The sequence below is a fragment of the Lethenteron reissneri genome, chromosome 8, assembly GCF_015708825.2.
Source record: "Lethenteron reissneri isolate LAM-NWPU_2019-01 chromosome 8, ASM1570882v1, whole genome shotgun sequence".
NCBI lineage: Eukaryota > Metazoa > Chordata > Hyperoartia > Petromyzontiformes > Petromyzontidae > Lethenteron > Lethenteron reissneri.
The window spans coordinates 6,424,803-6,439,577 of record NC_083786.1 but is presented as its reverse complement, the minus strand read 5'-3'; the positions used below and the strand labels follow the sequence as shown (position 1 = coordinate 6,439,577).

General features: G+C 54.1%; 1 protein-coding gene across 2 annotated transcripts in view; it reads right to left on the bottom strand.

Annotated features, from left to right (window-relative positions):
- Nucleotides 1-3,965: 3,965 nt before the first annotated feature.
- The window catches only part of LOC133361921 (B-cell lymphoma/leukemia 11A-like), a 45,629-nt gene continuing 34,819 nt past the window's right edge, over nt 3,966-14,775 (bottom strand). Inside the window, exons 6-7 of one of the 2 annotated variants that reach the window (XM_061580904.1) lie at nt 4,465-4,526; nt 3,966-4,068 (exon numbers count right to left, since the gene is read on the bottom strand). In XM_061580904.1, coding sequence (XP_061436888.1) covers nt 4,049-4,068; nt 4,465-4,526 — 82 coding nt within the window. In that variant the 3' untranslated portion in view covers nt 3,966-4,048. Of the gene's footprint in view, nt 4,069-4,319; nt 4,527-14,775 lie in introns of those variants that run through there. The other variant, XM_061580898.1, reaches the window with a different exon arrangement.

The following is a 14,775-nucleotide window of genomic DNA, read 5'->3' as shown; positions in this document are numbered from 1 at the left end:
AACAACGGGCACGGGGATACATACAGTGAGGGAAAAAAGTATTTGATCCCCTGCTGATTTTGTACGTTTGCCCACTGACAAAGAAACGATCAGTCTATAATTTTAATGGTAGGTTTATTTGAACAGTGAGAGACAGAATAACAACAACAAAATCCAGAAAAACGCATGTCAAAAATGTTATAAATTTATTTGCATTTTAATGAGGGAAATAAGTATTTAACCCCCTCTCAATCAGAAAGATTTCTGGCTCCCAGGTGTCTTTTATACAGGTAACGAGTTGAGATTAGGAGCACACTCTTAAAGGGAGTGCTCCTAATCTCAGCTTGTTACCTGTATAAAAGAAACCTGTTAACAGAAGCAATCAATCAATCAGATTCCAAACTCTCCACCAATACTTTTTTTCCCTCACTGTATACACGCAGAGATACATGGCACGCACATGTATAGGTATTATATTCAGGTATACCATGTTGGTACTGTATAGCCTTAATAGACTGTTTGGGGCGGGTGCTGTTAGCGAGCACCTATGAAGGCCGGAACAGCACACGAAGGCGTGTGTGGTCAGCGCCACGCCCGGCTGCCTTTGTCTCCCTAGAGGCGTGGTTTACACATCGCACCGGGTACTCATTTGAGGTTGAGTCGACATAGGGGGGGAGGCAGGACCGGTTCAGATCATCGTCACCGGTGTTGGTGGGCCCTGGGCGGGAATGAATCGAACCCGGGTCGCCGGGTTCGTAGCGCAGATCGCTAGCCACTAACAGCACCGCTCCCTACACACCCAAAGACACTCACACACACACAACATATGTGCCCCCACCCCGCCACTGCCCCCCACCCCCGCCAACCCCCCCCCCTCCCCGGCGGCTCTCGGGGTCAAAGCTCAAATGCGGCTGCCACGGGGGAGACTTTATCTGACCAACACCCCCTCCCCTCCCTCCTCCCCCCTCTGTCGCGAGAGCTGCCACATTTCTTTGTCTTTTCTCTTTGCTTTGTTTTGGGGGTGGCGGTTTGGGGTAGGGGGGGGTCGAGAGACGGAGGGGGGTGCCGTTGTGTAATTGGTTGCACCTGCCATTGAACGTGCGCACAGACACAAACATAGACACACATAGACACACACAGACACACACACAGACACACACACAGACACACACAGATACACACATAGACACACACACAGACACACACAGACACACACACAGACACACACAGACATCACACACAGACACACACAGACACACACATAGACACAAACACAGACACACACAGATACAAACACACACACACACAGACAGATACACAGACACATAGACACACACATAGACAAAGATCCCGGTATAACCTTAACAGACTGTATGGGCAAGTGCTGTTAGCCACACACAAAAACACATACATACACGAATTACTCCCACGTGTAAACATTCATTCATAGGCCGATACCAACTGAATATATAGAGGATCGCAGAACTTGGCCAAGTGTTGGGAGCGCCGTTTCCTCGTCACCGCGTGGCTGCTGCTGCTGCCGCATTCTCTCTCCTCGTCTGTGGTTCCTCCTCCCGCCACCTCTGAGTCGCCGTCGTCCCTCTCCCTCTGCGACTCTTGTGTCCGGCGGCGCGGTGTTACAAATTGAGATGATTATCGTCATCATCATCATCGGTATAACGTTGAGGCCAGCACGAGTGGCCGCCGGATGTGCTCCACCTCTACTGGGCATCTGTCAAAAAATGAGCTTCATAGCTCATCGGATTCCTCCGGTGTAAATAAATATTATGATTCCCAGGAGGTGTCTGACGAACCCACGTGACCCTCGGACGGCCGACTGGACCGAGCCGTGGCGGAGACGGTCAAGAGCCACGCATTTGTATAAAACCCCCCCAAAAACACAGAGATAAAGACCCCCGTATAGTCCAGTATTTAACAGACTGCTGGGGCAAGTGCTGTTAGCGAGCACCTTTCAAAGCCGGAAAGGCACGCGAGGGGGTGGGTGAGCCACCACGCACGGCCGCCTTTGGCTCCCCCAATGACCATGTTTATACATCGCTCCAGGTACAAATTTGAGGCTGAGTCGACCTAGGCGATGCCCAGAACCGGTAGGGACAATCGTCGCTGGTATTAAGAGCCGTGAGTGGGGAATGGAACTCGGGTGTCCAGGTTCGTAGCGCATCGCGCTCACCACTGCAACTACCGCTCCGCGCTCAACTGACAAAGATAGAGATCCGCCATATAGCCTTAACAGACTGTAGGGGCAAGTGCTATTAGCGAGCACCTATGAAGGCCGGAACGGTACACGAGGGGGTGGGTGGCCAGCACCACGCCCGACCGCCTTTGTCTCCTCAGAAAAAATGCTTACACACTGCACCAGGTACTCATTTGAGGCCGAGTCGACCTAGGGGAGGCCCAGGATCGGTTCAGATAATCGTCACCGGTGTTGGCCGTGAACGGGAATCGAACTCGGGTCGCCGGGATTCATAGCGCAGCGCGCTAACCGCTACACTATCACTCCCCAACTGACACACACAGTCACACGCGCACGCACGCGCGCACACACTCACGCGCACACGCACGCGCACACACGCACGCGCGCACACGCACGCGCACACACGCACGCGCACACACACGCACGCGCACACACACACGCGCACACGCACGCGCACACACGCACGCGCACACACACTCACGCGCACGCTTCCTTGCACACTCACGACAGAGAGAGTCGCACACGCGCGCGCCTCTAATCCCCGGCACAGACACAACACGCGCGTTGGGGTCGCGCGATCCACGGGGCTTCCGTGCAGCTCGCAAAGCCAAGAGGCTCAGTGTGGTCCGTCTCCCACCCACAGGCCCCACCACACCACACGCGCTCGCCAGCGTGGCGAGGTATATTATGGGAGCAGTGACCAGTTTAACGCGTAGGCTTTCGCGACCAATATCATCCATGATAAAGGTACGGTACGACAATTGTAAATATTGTGGGGTTACCTCTCCCACGCACCGGTGTGTCGAAGTAGTAACTAATCGGTACGTTTTGTTGACGTGACAAACCTTCGATTTAAATCTTTCGTGACTGCAGGGATTCATCTTCTTGGTTCTTTCGGTAAAGTCACGTAGAAGGGAAGTAATAAAATAATAAAAATAAAACATAATAAAATAATTCTCACGACGTTTCGGCCACAACGCAAGCAGCCCGTCCTGTCTGTCGAGGCGACAGCGTCTGACGCTGTCGCCTCGACAGACCTGGTTTTCACCTGAGGACGGCTGCTTGCGTTGCGGCCGAAACGTCGTGAGAATTATTTTATTATGTTTTATTTTTATTATTTTATTACTTCCCTTCTACGTGACTTTACCGAAAGAACCAAGAAGGTGACAAACCTTGTAGCTTATTGGCTGTGTCGGGTGGTGGTGGGTGAACGACACATATATATGCACGCGAAATAACCCCCCCCCCCCAAAAAAAAACCCCCTTTATTATGAACAATAACCACTCAAGACCCAGGTAGACGCGCGGATGAAGGGTGACACCTCGACCCAGCAGTGGATTGAGCCTGCAGCCACACACGTGGTCGGCTGTTGTTGCTTGCTCGCTGTCGCTGCGCTCGGAAGTTGAAGCACGTGGTCTGGGCCCAGTGTGACGTCGGAGCGGAGCCTCTTCGTGCGTGTTTGCAATCAGCGAGCTATTGACGCACAGAAAACGCTTTAATTGCCATAATCACAAACCCTGGCGGATAATTGCAGTAATTACGCGCGCCCATTACTAGATGGAGAGAGAGGGTGGGGTGTGTTGTGGGGGGGGGGTGTAATAATGGCGACTCGTTGCCCCCCTACCCAGGCCCGTCTTGTTCCCTTCCATAAATACACGCGCATAAAAGAATACACCCGTACGTGAAGATGACAAAGATACCCCGCGTAGCCTTAACAGACTGTTGGGGCAAGTGCTGTTAGCGAGTAGCAGCGCCTATGAAGGTTGGAACGGCACACGAGGGGGTGGGTGGCCAACATCACGCCCGGCTGAATGTATCTCCCCAGTGGCGATGTTACACACCGCAGTAGATACTCATTTGAGGCTGAGTCGACCTAAAACACACACACATACACGCATACATAAAACACTCATCATGTACAAACACATACACAATACATAACACAACATGTATTTGATAGTTAACAAGGACCCATATCTAACAGAGAGGGGTCCTTGCCTGTAAACATCTGGGCAGTTCACCCAGCAGCATTCGTTCAAACCAGCAGCCTGACCCTGCTGATGGGACTCTGAGTAACGAAACCGCTGCAGAGTTTTGCTTGTGTTGAGCCAATGTTGCTGAAATGATGCACTCCCAGAAGGAAGGCTGTGTGGGGCTCATGGGATGTGTAAAAAGGGACACACTGCACTTGTGTGTGGAAGGACAGATACGGGAAGGAGGAACATTTGCCGGCTTATTCGTTGGGTTAGAGTACAGAGCGAATACTCACTCGCGTCACGCGTATGGGACGCTGCATGAGAATGGCAGCGAAACATTCGCGGAGCCCGATTCCTGGATGTGAACAGAAGAGGAATTCGGTTGAGAGAGGGCAGAAAAAAATCCGGAACTTCACGGTCAAAAATAAATAATTTTGTGTCTGGGGGCGGTGTTGGGGGGTGGTGTTGGGGGTGAGGGAGTCGGGGGTACGTGGGGGTAGGGGAGGTAGGGAACCAGCACTTTCCCACCCACCCACCCTTTGTCTCCCCCCCCACCCCCGTCAACCCAACCCCCCGCCCTCCCCGCCGCACCCACCCCTTCGGGGTCACATAGGTCAGACCTACAGCCAGACAGAGCCGTGTAACCCAAACACAACAATGACTCTGGAATGGGAGTTGAGCTCTCAGCGAAGAATGGGGTTGGGAAAATATTTTTTAAAGCTGTTTTGAGTGCGGGGTGACGCTCAGCGCGTGTTTATATCCCAGAGGCAGTGGTGCACATTCCACATTCCTATGGCGAGGGTGAGATTGCATTTCCACGTAACAACCACTGCCGCCTCCCCCCACAACGTGAAAGAGTACGGATTTTATCGACCCGGGAGGGACGAATGTGACCGGGGGTTTGAACTCGTGACCTGAAGGGAATGGAACGCGTCCGAGAGCACTTCCACGGAGCGATCGAATCATCGCCTCGGGTGTGCGGGAGCGAGCTGGACCATTGACGCGCCCCACGGTGTCGTGAAAAGTGGCGGCAGCTTGAAGGAGGGGGGGGGGCGGGGGCTTAGTCCAGCAGCGGATCGAGCAAGGGGAAATGTTCGCGACACGTGGCACTCGCGGCACCCAGAGGATCCACGCTACTCAACGTCTCCGCTCTGAAGCTTCTGCGTGGCCACAACCCCCCAAACCCCATCATCTGCACGAACCCGGGCAGCAGCTGATGCGGTTGTACCTGATTGTGGTGATGGTGGCGGTGATGGGGAATTCACAAATGGCAAATGGGAAAACTTTCCAGGAAGCGTGCGGAGACTGTGGTCATCGCCGTCGGCGTGGTAACGACGTTATCGGCTCAGGCGGTGCGCCAATGGGTCGGGTGGGGCCCCAATAATTGATTTGTCTCGCACGGTCGCACCGAGGGCCGTTGCATATCGCGGCTCCTGTTGCCGAATCACATCGTGACGCTCACGGTCTCGAACATTTAACGCTGTTGGGGCCGCTACGTCTTCGCAAAATGCTGTTTTATTCTTTGAGACTGTTGTTGAAAACCTGGTGGTTGTCAAGGGTGACCCCAACTCATAGCTGTGGCTACCACGGGGTTGGGGGGGGCAAGGCACCCCCTGCCCCCCCCACGCAAGCTGTCGCTCCTGGTCACCACCTATAAATAAGCAGGGAGAGGATTACGCGGTACTCGATTTACAAAGACCGCGGAAGAGGAGGAGGAAGAGGCATCATCACCACAGCAGCGATGATTCCCCAACTCGGCTACTGCTTGCACAATCACCTGGTCCATTCGCCGCCTCGATGTAAATGAACAGCTGTCGCTCTCAGCATCAACGCCGGCCATGCGGAGTAGCCTGAACACTTCAATCCCCAACGCCTTTCGTTCAGCTGCCATCTCACGTGACCTCCACCTTCACCCTACCCCCACCCGCATCCCTCCCCCCCATTTCCCATCACCACCCACCGGCCAGACCACTTCACAGAACCTCCCCCACCCGACCGACACCCCCCACAACAGCCCACACCACCCAGCCCAGATCGCGAATAGTTGAGCGGCTGCCAAGGGTCGCTGGGCCAGGGGTCGAGATGTGAAGGCGCGCACACCCCGGGACACTGGTGTGCACGTGTGTGTGTGCACGTGTGTGTGTGCAAGTGTGTGTGTGTGCACGTGTGTGTGCGCACGTGTGTGTGTGCATGTGTGTGTGCACGTGTGTACACGTGTGTGTGTGTACGTGTGTGTGTGTGCACGTGTGTGTGTGCACGTGTGTGTGCGCACACGTGTGTACGCGTATGTGTGCGTGTGTGCACGTGTGTGTGTGCACGTGTGTGTGTGCACGTGTGTGTGTACGTGTGTGTGCACGTGTGTGCACGTGTGTGTGTGCACGTGTGTGTGCGCACACGTGTGTACACGTATGTGTGTGCGTGTGTGCATATGCATGTTGCGCGTGCATAGTGGCGGTTAGCGCACTGCGCTACGAACCCGGCAAGTCGAGTTCGATTCTCGCTCAAGGGTGACGATTATCTGAACCGGCCCTGGGCCTCCCCTAGGTCGACTCAGCCTCAAATGAGTAACTGGTGCGGTGCGTGAACGTTGCCACTCGGGGGACAAAGGCGGTCGGGCGTGGTGCGGGCCGCTCACCCGTTCGTGTGCCGTGCTGTCCTTCACAGGTGATCGCTAACAGCACTTGCCCCAACGTTCTGTTAAGGCTATACGGGCGATCTTTATCTTTGTTGCGTGTTCGTCACACAAATGTGCACACAAAGACCCCCATTTAGCCTTCAACAGACTGTTGGTAAAAGTTCGACCAATATCACGTGGACGCCCCCCCCCCACCCCCCGCGTCCGCCCCCCCCTTCGCCTTCGTCCCCGTGCGCGCTCCTGGACGAGCGAAGTGGCGCAGCTCAGGGATGGAACTCGCCCCAGAGGACGACCTCAGCGGCACTCGAGGTCGGCTTAGCGGGTGGTCGCATCTCAAGACGGGGGTGGCGGGACCCACAGCCTCAGCGCCCGCGTGGAGTTCCACACCGAGAGTGTGGAAGCCGCCATCTCCACCCACAAATATTGGGTGGACCCACCCCCCCGCCGCCCATTAGTGACCCCAGCCCCCCACCGATCACGGTGGTTACTGGGGAAGCGGGTGGGGACTGGAGTGGCCGCTGGCTCCGAGGTTCTCGAATTGAGCTGCGACATTCTGAGCGGGTGGAACGCGTCTCTCAACGCGGACCAGGGCTCCCCGCCGGAGCGCGCGCAGACACAACAACAACAACAATTTCGATTTAGAGCTTTCGTGACTGCAGGGATTCATCTTCTTGGTTCTTTCAGGTAAAGTCTTCAGGTGGAGAACAGGTCTGTCAAGGAGACAGAGTCTTGACAGACCTGTTCTCCACCTGAAGACGGTTGGTTGCGTTGTGGCCGAAACGTCGTGAGAATTATTTTATTATGTTTTATTTTCATTATTTTATTATTCCCTTCTACGTGACTTTACCAAAAGAACCAAGAAGAACAACAACATGAGAAACACTTCAACACGCCACCGCACTCACCCACCACCACAACCACCAGCACTGCCGCTATCAATCACACATCTCATCACCACACCAATACCACGGCCATTCGCCACTAAGTGACGGTGACGTTACCCGCGGCGTCTGTGCCAGGCCAGGTGCACTTTGAGGCCACGTGAAGTGTCGAAGGCCTCGCTGCTGGCAGGAGGAGGTCTCGGGACAGACCCAGGTGATGCCATGGGTTGGCTGACTGAGATGACCGGTAGATGCACCAGCTGTACCCCCTACTGTGCCAACTTGCTGTATTTTAGTCGCCCAGCGCTCCGCTCGTTGTTGTGAGCGTCGCTCCTCTGCCCTCCGTTGTTGCTGGAGGGCGACTGCCTCCAACTGCCCAGTAGCGTCCTTCACGAGCCTCCTCCACAGAGGCCGATCTTGACAACACCACCACCACTATCACGGTCGTGCACAATACTCACCACCACCACCACTACCGTTATCATTCACAATACTCACCACCACCACTACCGTTATCATTCACAATACTCACCACCACAACCACTACCGTTATCATTCACAATACTCATCACCACAACCGCTATCATTCACAATACTCACCACCACGACAACAATATCCACCACGACTACCACCAGTCCCATTCATAACAACAAACCACCACCACCACCACCACTGTTGTCCTTTCACACTGTCACAAAGACCACCACCACTACCGCCAACAATATCACCACCACCACTTCTAACACAATTTCTATCACCATCACTACCATCACCACTACCACCACATCACAACGACCACCACTTCCACAAAGGACACCATCACCGCCGCGACTGGGAAGTGAACATAATGGGTCATCATCCACCACCACCATGACCACCACCAGATCACCAGACCACCACCACAAAAACACCATCACGACCGAGACGGCGATGCGAGGCGCACGTGAGGGATGAGCGAAAGAAGGAGGTCACACGCGACGGAGCTGTAGGAAGTGTGGCGGGTGTATTTTATACTCGTTTTATAAAACACACAGAAAGCCGGGGTACAGCCCCCCCCCCAACCCTCGCCCCCCCCCCGTCTTGACTACAATTCGCGAGTGGCGCCTTCGTTTCACGCAAGGGTTCCGCGAACACTCAACACTCTCACTCACACTCTCACTCACGGAGCGACGACAGAGAGCGACAAACTGAGAAGATAACGAGACACGTGTCTGTGTGCACCACGCGTATGTGTGTCTGTGTGCACGTGTGTGTCTGTGTCTGTGTGTGTCTGTGTGCACGTGTGTGTGTGTCTGTGTGCAGTGGGGAGTGTAGCGGTTAGTGCGCTGCGCTACGAATCTGGCGACCAGAGTTCGATTTCCGCTCACGGCCAACGCCAGTGACGATTATCTGAACCGGTCCTGGGCCTCCCCTAGGTCGACTCGGCCTCAAATGAGTACCTGGTGCGGTGTGTAAACATCACCACTGGGGTGACAAAGGTGGCTGGGCGTGGTGCTGGCCACCCATCCGCTCGTGTGCCGTGCCGGCCTTCATAGGTGCTCGCTAACAGCACTTGCCCCAACAGTCTGTTACAGGCTATAAGGGAGATCTTTGTCTTTGTGTGTGTATGTGTGAGTACCCCAACAGTCTGTTACAGGCTATAAGGGAGATCTTTGTCTTTGTGTGTGTATGTGTGAGTCTGTGTGTACGTGTGTGTGTCTGTGTCTTCAACCGGCATAAATAAATAATAAGGAGGTTCTAAATCTGTTCACAACAGACCCACGAAAGATGTTTGTTTTGTTGCAGGAGTAACATCTGAACAACAAAAATACTTTTAAAAAACAATGTGATGCTGTTTCTATCCAGTCTTTTGCTTGTTGTTTGTTGTTGTTGTTGCTGTGGGTAAACAAATGAGACGAGAGCTTCTGTATCGCCGTGTGGCTCACCGCAAGAGAGGACGTCACCTCACGTGACCTTTTGGCAACGGGGAGTAAGAAAGGTCGAGTCTTCGAAACGTCGGCAAACGACGGCGAAGTGTTCGTAAATAAAACAACAACAACAAACAATAACAACAAACCGTAATAATTCGTGTTATTATAACCATATCAACGTAACGTGAACACATAATGCGCTTCAAACAACATGGCTTTCCTGGATTTCATTTCATGCCGAACGGACAGAAAGGACGGACGGGACACACAAACACAGAGTTGAGATTTTTTTTTGTTTGTTTGTTAAAAGTCCACGATATTCTCTCCACGCGAAGCGCCTGGCCTATTTACACTGTCGTCGAACGACCCCGAAACATCTTTTATTCTCAAGAAAAATGACGAGAGCTCACGGCAAGAGCCTCCCGGCAAAATTCAGAAATGTCTAGTTAGTCGATTTTCTCTCTCTCTCTCCTCTCTCTCCGTCTTCCTCAATCTCTCGATCATCATCGTCATCGTTATAATCTCATCTTATTATCCTGCCAAATGAAAATGTAAAAAATAGACAGTGGCAGTCTTCATTTAGGCCCAGAGACGGGGAATCGGGATGCACAAAGTAGCGGATAGACCATTGAACCCCGAGCGCAATAAGAACCATCACACCACCATCACACCACCATCACACCACCAGTCACAGTGATGTCAACGTCAGACCGAGCAGCCGGTGGTTTGACCAGCGCGCGCAACTCGCCATCTGCACGTCAGCGCGCAGTTCAAATCCGGTCCTGGGTTCAACTCAGACCTGTGATGATCCTCATCATCATCAACATCATCCAGATCGTAATCATCGTCGACGGTTACATTTGCAGCATCGCCTTGCCGGTAGTCACGTGGTCGTCTAATAATGAGACTTGCCCCCCACCTCCACACCCCCAAACTCCCACCCTCGACCCCTAAACCTCCACACTCTCCGTCGTAGAAATGTGGAATTTGCACCACTTGCTTCGAACTGCCATCTGAGATGACAGCAAGGAGACGCTTGTAACGATCAATGTGAATAATGGTGCTAGCGGCTATAGTCATTACGGTAGTAGTAATACTAATACTACCCCGGGACTCACCCCCCACCACCCCCTCCATGGTGAGTGCGCAGGTAGCAGTGGTGAGCGTCGGTGGGAGAGCATCAAACAGCATCCACCCTCAGCACCCTCACCAAACTGCAAACACACGCACCAAGCGCGCTCCTGCTGCGACACAAAACCAGCGGAAAACGAACTCAGAGTGGCAGTAGTGGGGGGGGGGCGGTGGAGGGGGCTGGCTGCGAGAGCGCGGGGGGGGGGGGGTTCACTCGCGGCCAGACACTGGCTCTATCCCTGAGCCTAGCCACACGAGCCGTCCAGACACCAGCCCTGCCCTAACCAGCCACCACCACGCCGCAAGCGCTCGCCCCTACACCTCTCAGACTAAGCCCGAGCGTAGCCCTACCACGACCAGAACTGGACGCAAGACGAGCCCCGTCCCGGACACACATTAGCCAACCAGACCCGAGCCCCCCTAAATCCCTGCGGACACCAGCCAAGCAGACACAAGCCTCCTGGCGTGGCCAAGCAGTCCCGAGCCCTACCCTAACACCCGACACAACTCGAGCACTCGCTCTGCACATCGCTCACGAGCTCAGCCCCCCTACCGCTAACCCACACAAGCCGGCCAGATGCTAACCCCCCCCCCACCCTTGCAATAGATTACACGACTCGCCCTGGAACAATGCAGCCAGACAACTGCCCCCCCCAACCCTAAGCACACTCGGCAACCAGACATGAGCCCTACCCCACACCAACCAACCAACGAAAGTACAGCACTCGCCTCACCCCCTACAGTCTAGCCATCCTCTATCACTCGCCTTGCTCCTGAACCTCACTACCTAGGCAGCCTCTATCACTCGCCTCGCCCCTAAACCTCACTACCTAGCCAGCCTCTATCACTCGCCTTACCGCTACCCCTACCATCTAGCCAGCCTCTATCACTCGCCTTACCACTAACCCCTACCATCTAGCCTGCCTCTATCACTCGCCTTACCGCTAACCCCTACCATCTAGCCAGCCTCTATCACTCGCCTTACCGCTAACCCCTACCATCTAGCCTGCCTCTATCACTCGCCTTACCACTAACCCCTACCATCTAGCCTGCCTCTATCACTCGCCTTACCACTAACCCCTACCATCTAGCCAGCCTCTATCACTCGCCTTACCGCTACCCCCTACCATCTAGCCATCCTCTATCACTCGCCTTATCCCTAAACCCTACAATCTAGCCAGCCTCTATCACTCGCCATACCACTAACCCCTACCATCTAGCCAGCTTCTATCACTCGCCTTACCGCTAACCCCTACCATCTAGCCAGCTTCTATCACTCGCCTTACCGCTAACCCCTACCATCTAGCCAGCCTCTATCACTCGCCTTACCGCTAACCCCTACCATCTAGCCAGCTTCTATCACTCGCCTTACCGCTAACCCTCACTACCTAGTCAGCCTCTATCACTCGCCTTACCGCTACCCCCTACCATCTAGCCAGCTTCTATCACTCGCCTTACCGCTACCCCTACCATCTAGCCAGCTTCTATCACTCGCCTTACCGCTAACCCCTACCATCTAGCCAGCTTCTATCACTCGCCTTACCGCTAACCCTCACTACCTAGTTAGCCTCTATCAATCGCCTTACCGCTAACCCCTACCATCTAGCCAGCTTCTATCACTCGCCTTACCGCTAACCCTCACTACCTAGTCAGCCTCTATCACTCGCCTTACCGCTACCCCCTACCATCTAGCCAGCTTCTATCACTCGCCTTACCGCTACCCCTACCATCTAGCCAGCTTCTATCACTCGCCTTACCGCTAACCCCTACCATCTAGCCAGCTTCTATCACTCGCCTTACCGCTAACCCACACTACCTAGTTAGCCTCTATCACTCGCCTTACCGCTAACCCCTACCATCTAGCCAGCTTCTATCACTCGCCTTACCGCTAACCCTCACTACCTAGTCAGCCTCTATCACTCGCCTTACCGCTACCCCCTACCATCTAGCCAGCTTCTATCACTCGCCTTACCGCTAACCCTCACTACCTAGTCAGCCTCTATCACTCGCCTTACCGCTACCCCCTACCATCTAGCCAGCTTCTATCACTCGCCTTACCGCTAACCCTCACTACCTAGTCAGCCTCTATCACTCGCCTTACCACTAACCCCTACCATCTAGCCAGCTTCTATCACTCGCCTTACCGCTAACCCTCACTACCTAGTCAGCCTCTATCACTCGCCTTACTGCTACCCCCTACCATCTAGCCAGCTTCTATCACTCGCCTTACCGCTAACCCTCACTACCTAGTCAGCCTCTATCACTCGCCTTACCGCTACCCCCTACCATCTAGCCAGCCTCTATCACTCGCCTTACCGCTACCCCTACCATCTAGCCAGCCTCTATCACTCGCCTTACCACTAACCCCTACCATCTAGCCAGCTTCTATCACTCGCCTTACCGCTAACCCCTACCATCTAGCCAGCCTCTATCACTCGCCTTACCGCTACCCCTACCATCTAGCCAGCCTCTATCACTCGCCTTACCACTAACCCCTACCATCTAGCCAGCTTCTATCACTCGCCTTACCGCTAACCCCTACCATCTAGTCAGCCTCTATCACTCGCCTTACCGCTAACCCCTACCATCTAGCCAGCTTCTATCACTCGCCTTACCGCTAACCCCTACCATCTAGCCAGCCTCTATCACTCGCCTTACCGCTAACCCCTACCATCTAGCCAGCTTCTATCACTCGCCTTACCACTACCCCCTACCATCTAGCCAGCCTCTATCACTCGCCTTACCGCTAACCCCTACCATCTAGCCAGCCTCTATCACTCGCCTTACCGCTAACCCCTACCATCTAGCCTGCCTCTATCACTCGCCTTACCGCTAACCCCTACCATCTAGCCTGCCTCTATCACTCGCCTTACCACTAACCCCTACCATCTAGCCAGCCTCTATCACTCGCCTTACCGCTACCCCCTACCATCTAGCCAGCCTCTATCACTCGCCTTATCCCTAAACCCTACAATCTAGCCAGCCTCTATCACTCGCCTTACCACTAACCCCTACCATCTAGCCAGCTTCTATCACTCGCCTTACCGCTAACCCCTACCATCTAGCCAGCTTCTATCACTCGCCTTACCGCTAACCCCTACCATCTAGCCAGCCTCTATCACTCGCCTTACCGCTAACCCCTACCATCTAGCCAGCTTCTATCACTCGCCTTACCGCTAACCCTCACTACCTAGTCAGCCTCTATCACTCGCCTTACCGCTACCCCCTACCATCTAGCCAGCTTCTATCACTCGCCTTACCGCTACCCCTACCATCTAGCCAGCTTCTATCACTCGCCTTACCGCTAACCCCTACCATCTAGCCAGCTTCTATCACTCGCCTTACCGCTAACCCTCACTACCTAGTTAGCCTCTATCAATCGCCTTACCGCTAACCCCTACCATCTAGCCAGCTTCTATCACTCGCCTTACCGCTAACCCTCACTACCTAGTCAGCCTCTATCACTCGCCTTACCGCTACCCCCTACCATCTAGCCAGCTTCTATCACTCGCCTTACCGCTACCCCTACCATCTAGCCAGCTTCTATCACTCGCCTTACCGCTAACCCCTACCATCTAGCCAGCTTCTATCACTCGCCTTACCGCTAACCCTCACTACCTAGTTAGCCTCTATCACTCGCCTTACCGCTAACCCCTACCATCTAGCCAGCTTCTATCACTCGCCTTACCGCTAACCCTCACTACCTAGTCAGCCTCTATCACTCGCCTTACCGCTACCCCCTACCATCTAGCCAGCTTCTATCACTCGCCTTACCGCTAACCCTCACTACCTAGTCAGCCTCTATCACTCGCCTTACCGCTACCCCCTACCATCTAGCCAGCTTCTATCACTCGCCTTACCGCTAACCCTCACTACCTAGTCAGCCTCTATCACTCGCCTTACCACTAACCCCTACCATCTAGCCAGCTTCTATCACTCGCCTTACCGCTAACCCTCACTACCTAGTCAGCCTCTATCACTCGCCTTACTGCTACCCCCTACCATCTAGCCAGCTTCTATCACTCGCCTTACCGCTAACCCTCACT